Source organism: Olea europaea, unplaced genomic scaffold, assembly GCF_002742605.1.
Source record: "Olea europaea var. sylvestris unplaced genomic scaffold, O_europaea_v1 scaffold806, whole genome shotgun sequence".
Lineage (NCBI taxonomy): Eukaryota > Viridiplantae > Streptophyta > Magnoliopsida > Lamiales > Oleaceae > Olea > Olea europaea.
The window spans coordinates 332,631-337,210 of record NW_019266496.1 but is presented as its reverse complement, the minus strand read 5'-3'; the positions used below and the strand labels follow the sequence as shown (position 1 = coordinate 337,210).

General features: G+C 35.2%; 1 protein-coding gene across 1 annotated transcript; it reads right to left on the bottom strand.

Moving 5' to 3' along the window:
- Nucleotides 1-685: 685 nt before the first annotated feature.
- LOC111391553 (homeobox-leucine zipper protein ANTHOCYANINLESS 2-like) lies at nt 686-2,751 on the bottom strand. Its single transcript, XM_023016791.1, has 3 exons — nt 2,547-2,751; nt 2,074-2,441; nt 686-1,456 (listed from the first exon to the last, which is right to left on the bottom strand). The coding sequence occupies exons 1-3, from the start codon at nt 2,644-2,646 to the stop codon at nt 1,085-1,087; spliced, it is 840 nt and encodes a 279-aa protein (XP_022872559.1). The 5' UTR covers nt 2,647-2,751; the 3' UTR covers nt 686-1,084.
- Between the last annotated feature and the right edge of the window lie 1,829 nt (nt 2,752-4,580).

Below are 4,580 nucleotides of genomic sequence, written 5' to 3'. Positions count from 1 at the left end.
TTCAAACGAAAGAATGTCAAATGATTAGGAGGAAATGATCCTAATCAAGAAAAATCGAATTGGATCCCATAAAATATGTAATTAAAATTAATTATTAATTTTGACTAAAAATTTTAATTTGCACTGAACATGGGCAAAATAATTAGCGATACCTTTTTCCCCTCGAATCCGTTGTAGGAAATGAATAATTGCAACTTCGAGTCGAGAGGTTTCCCGTTCATTTCTTGTTCAATTTCAATATTACACATCGACATCTTGATTTGTTCTATTAGATTAGGGTTTTTCAAATTTCTTATTTTAAACCTGAATTTTCTTCATCAAGATTTACTGCATTTGAAGCTAGATCAAAGACCATGTCCCCACATCCTATTTGACGTATTGAGGCCATGCATTGTTTGAAGGCAATTCTGACTTTTCATTCCAACAGACAGGTGCACGATGCACCCTCATTGAATACATTTCAACCCCCCATTCTACCCCACAATTTTTGTACACCGTTCCCAACCGTCAAATTGCAACAATTATGTGTAGTACGTAATTACTTCGTAACCTACACATCGGCCAACTGCATCGATCGCGATACTTTCCACACACACTTGCACGATACGTTCGCATTACAACCTTAAAGTGGAACAATAGTCAAAATCGGACCGAATTGTAATGTAAAATTCAACATACCTATAACTGTCACGAAAAGCAAATATATATATTGCAAGAAAACAGTAATGTCAAATGTTTCACTTCATCTATGTAGTTTCACCTACTTAAAGCCAATTCAAAAGGGTACTACTTACTGAGTCAATACCCGAACCACCACCCTAGCCATGTGCTAAGTACATGTGGTTCATGTTCATCCACCTTCGGCCGAAGCCAAGTTGGCTCTCGATGCTCCTACCACCTTGGCAAGGGTTGGCTTAGCACGCGGTTCGTTCTTGACTCACCCCAATTCAGCAGAGTCCCACACTTCAAGAAGACACAAATCAAGGCCACACCATATAAGAGATAAAAACACAAGCAAAATACAAACAAGCTTCTAGATCAGATTAATTTTATTGTTGTTGTGAATAAAAATCCGCGACCACGATCAACTTTCACAGTGAAGAGCAGACTTGATTTTCTGCACGGTGCAAGAGATGAGATTATTGACGGTCTCTACAGATTCCACCGTGAGCTTGGCCGTAGGGAGGCTGTTAACCAAGATTTGGAAGGCTACCGTCAATAATGATCCGCTTACTCTCTGGTTTGGATCCCTGTTGCTAGGGGGCCCATGGGACCCAGACCCATCAGGTACGATAGCAAACCCCGAAGGAAGCAGGGCAACGTAAGTAGAATCTCCACCGTTCATCACCACGTGCATTGCTGGAATGTCAACGGGTGCATACACAGCAAGCGACCCTGCCTCGTCTATACATGTCTCCTGGAGTATAAGCATGCTACTCTGGTTCTCATTTGTCGCCTGCAAAATTTCAGCCCTCAAATTTTCACATATTTATATGAATTTTTACCATTGTATCTGAAAAGATCAATGTTGTGACAATGCAACTAAGTTACCACTGCTATGACTTCTCTATAAAAAATAGTGGCTTCAGTGGACCCATATAAACTGGACAGTATCATGTTTTGACGTTTATAGTACAGAAAAATCGTAGATGCTTCCAAATTCCAATTTTGTGCTTTACAATCCCCCAAGTCTTTTTAGAGTACTCTAGACTAGGAACCAAGTGTAATAGCCATAATTTTTGTCACTACACATTCAATAGTTCTTGGGAAATTGTGACAAATAAGAACGATGATGAACAGGAAAAACTCGACTTGAGGCATGTCATGTATACAATGTATGTTATAGCAGCACGTGTGAGGGAGATGCAAAGAGTAGAAATAATGAATAAAAAGATATGATAAAATCAAATTGACTTACGTAAACTTTGCTAAGTTATCGTAAATAGATTCAACTTGTTAAATGCATGCAAACGTAAGTTATATAATAGAAAATGTATAAGGGTGAAAATAACAAATAAAAAGTAAGATGGAATAAAAAGCTTGATGTGTAGAAGAGGAGAGAATGGGACTTACACTTGCTCTCAGGAGGGAGACGCAATTACCATGAACTTGACCTTTAGCAATGTGGGCCATTTCTTGCATGGGGCCGCCATTGGATAGGATGTCCCACTCGCTTCTAAGGTGTTCATCACGAAGGAAATCAAAGAGTCTTTGAGGGGATACCGGTAACCAGACCGATGTTGCAGCACTCAGAACAATGCCAGGGGGCTCTCCAGGGTCGTCCACACTCTTTCGGGTCATGATTCGGACATCTTCACCCACATTGCCAATACAAAGGTTGTTCCATTTGTGAGCAGTGGAAACACACACTCCAGCACAAAAGCTGTTGGTCATTCGTTGTGCTAGCTTCAACATGCTTCTTCGCCCACTTGCAGTAATGGCTACAGGCAGAAGAAAGTGAGGTTTTCTTCACCCAATAAGACCCTTAAAATGATTGATCATCTTGGTTAATTTTTTTTTAAAATAAATTTGGGACTAAGATTTACCGTCATGATTCCTTGTGGGCACAGCAGATGACATGAGAATGGCAAGACATTCGCATTGTCTTTGGAGGGTAGCTATCCACCTTTGGGCACCGAATCCCATGCCAGCACTTATCAAAGGACGGTAAAGATGATGAATTACGCTCTCATCATATTCTGCATGTTCTACCCACGTAACCTAAACATCAAACGACAAATGAGTTTCTAACATAACAAAACCAGTTTCCCCATCAAGTGTTAATTAGAGTGTTCTTGTTTTGCATAGAACCTTTGAAGAACAAGTCCTTATTTTCTACTTTAATTTTTGATATTTATGCTAGATATAGTTTTATTTATATATCAAACTTAATTAATAGATAAAAACAATTTATTAGACTGACCCAAGTTTTCCATTTTTTCTTTTTATTTTTTCATCAATAATTCCCCAGTTAATCGCGATCGTCAAACCTTCAATTTATCTGTAGCTCCCATCTTCCCCGGTATCTTAAAGCCATTTCAGGAGTCTAAGATGCTCTTATCTCTACTTTTAATTGAATTATGGAACTTTCTGGTTAATATTTATGACATAAAATACCAAAGAAAGCATGCAAAAACTTCTTCTAATTTCCCTTTCTTAATTGCAAAATGTGACACCACAAACTGAAAATGAGAGTCAAGAAGCACCACATATTGAATGGAAGTACTCAAAGAAGAACCCTAGTCCAATCCAACAGTATAAAAATATTAAGATTTGCAGGCACGAGGTGGAGTGTGGAGGGGATCAGAGAAATGTACTTGAGTCAAATCAAAGAGACTAAGATGCTCACGTGAGTCTCGGCTGATTGAGTGAAAAAACAGACACGGAACCAGGTAATACACAGATATATAAATTTAATATAGGCCACGGGTGCTGATCGAGACAATTCACAGATTGGAATAGAAACATCAAATCCATAGTTTTATTCTACCAATGTTGAAGAAAATTATCATCAAGTTATTAATGTGCTTTAAGGATTAAAAAATACATTTTCTTAACCTCGAATCAAGTGTTTTAATTAGCTAATATAATACTAATTAAGNTACTCTTATTTTAGCTATTAATTAAACATTCGGATTGGTTGCTAGTAAATGCATTTTTAATATGATATAATTAATGATATTTCAGAACTAATTCAATGTTCAAATAATTGTTTATCAATCTTAATTAATAAAATAAACTCTTAACTTTGTTACAAGAAAAATGTGTTAAATTGTTATGAGATTAGGAATAAGATTTATGTGAGTTTTATGAAAGAAAAGCCTAATAAAATAGGAGATTTGGTTTTTCAAACACCTTATGGATATTTTAAAAAGTATAAAATATTGCGTAAAGTTAAATGAGACATTTTTAAAAATCACTTTTTAATACAATAAAAAATAAATGACATATAAAAATTTTTTATAAGTAAATTGAAAGCTTAGCTAAAGATATATTATTCATTTAGAAATTGATTGTATGTGACATCTTAATTAAAAGGTGACACAACATGTCATGTCACTTTTTAATTAAAAAATCGCAAATCACGTAACTTGACTTTAATAAAATTGTTGACAAGAAGAACATTATTCTATAATATTAAAGAGTATAGTTAACTTTTCCAATCAAAATTTTACGGTGATAATCAAGTCCACATTCCGAAACCATTGTAAGAGTCCTTGACATATAATTTTTAAATACAACTAAAATAGAAAGACTCCTACAAAATTATAATAGAAGTTGTACCGAAGCTCAATATACAAGAACTAATACAATTAACTCTTCAAAACTTATTATAAACCACAAGATAGTAAAGTTCATTTTTTTATGCTCAAATCCAAAAAAGCTCTATTGGTAAGAATAAGCCATCAAGAAAATAATCAGTACAATCTACTGCTCTACAATTTCCCAATAAAATGCCACTCTATATCATCTAGAGGCTGCAATTGACTAAAACAATATCTTCAGATTTTAGACAATTAGTAAATAACACTAACATGATAAAAGTAGTTCTTCTTCTTATATTTCATTTACTAAAAAAA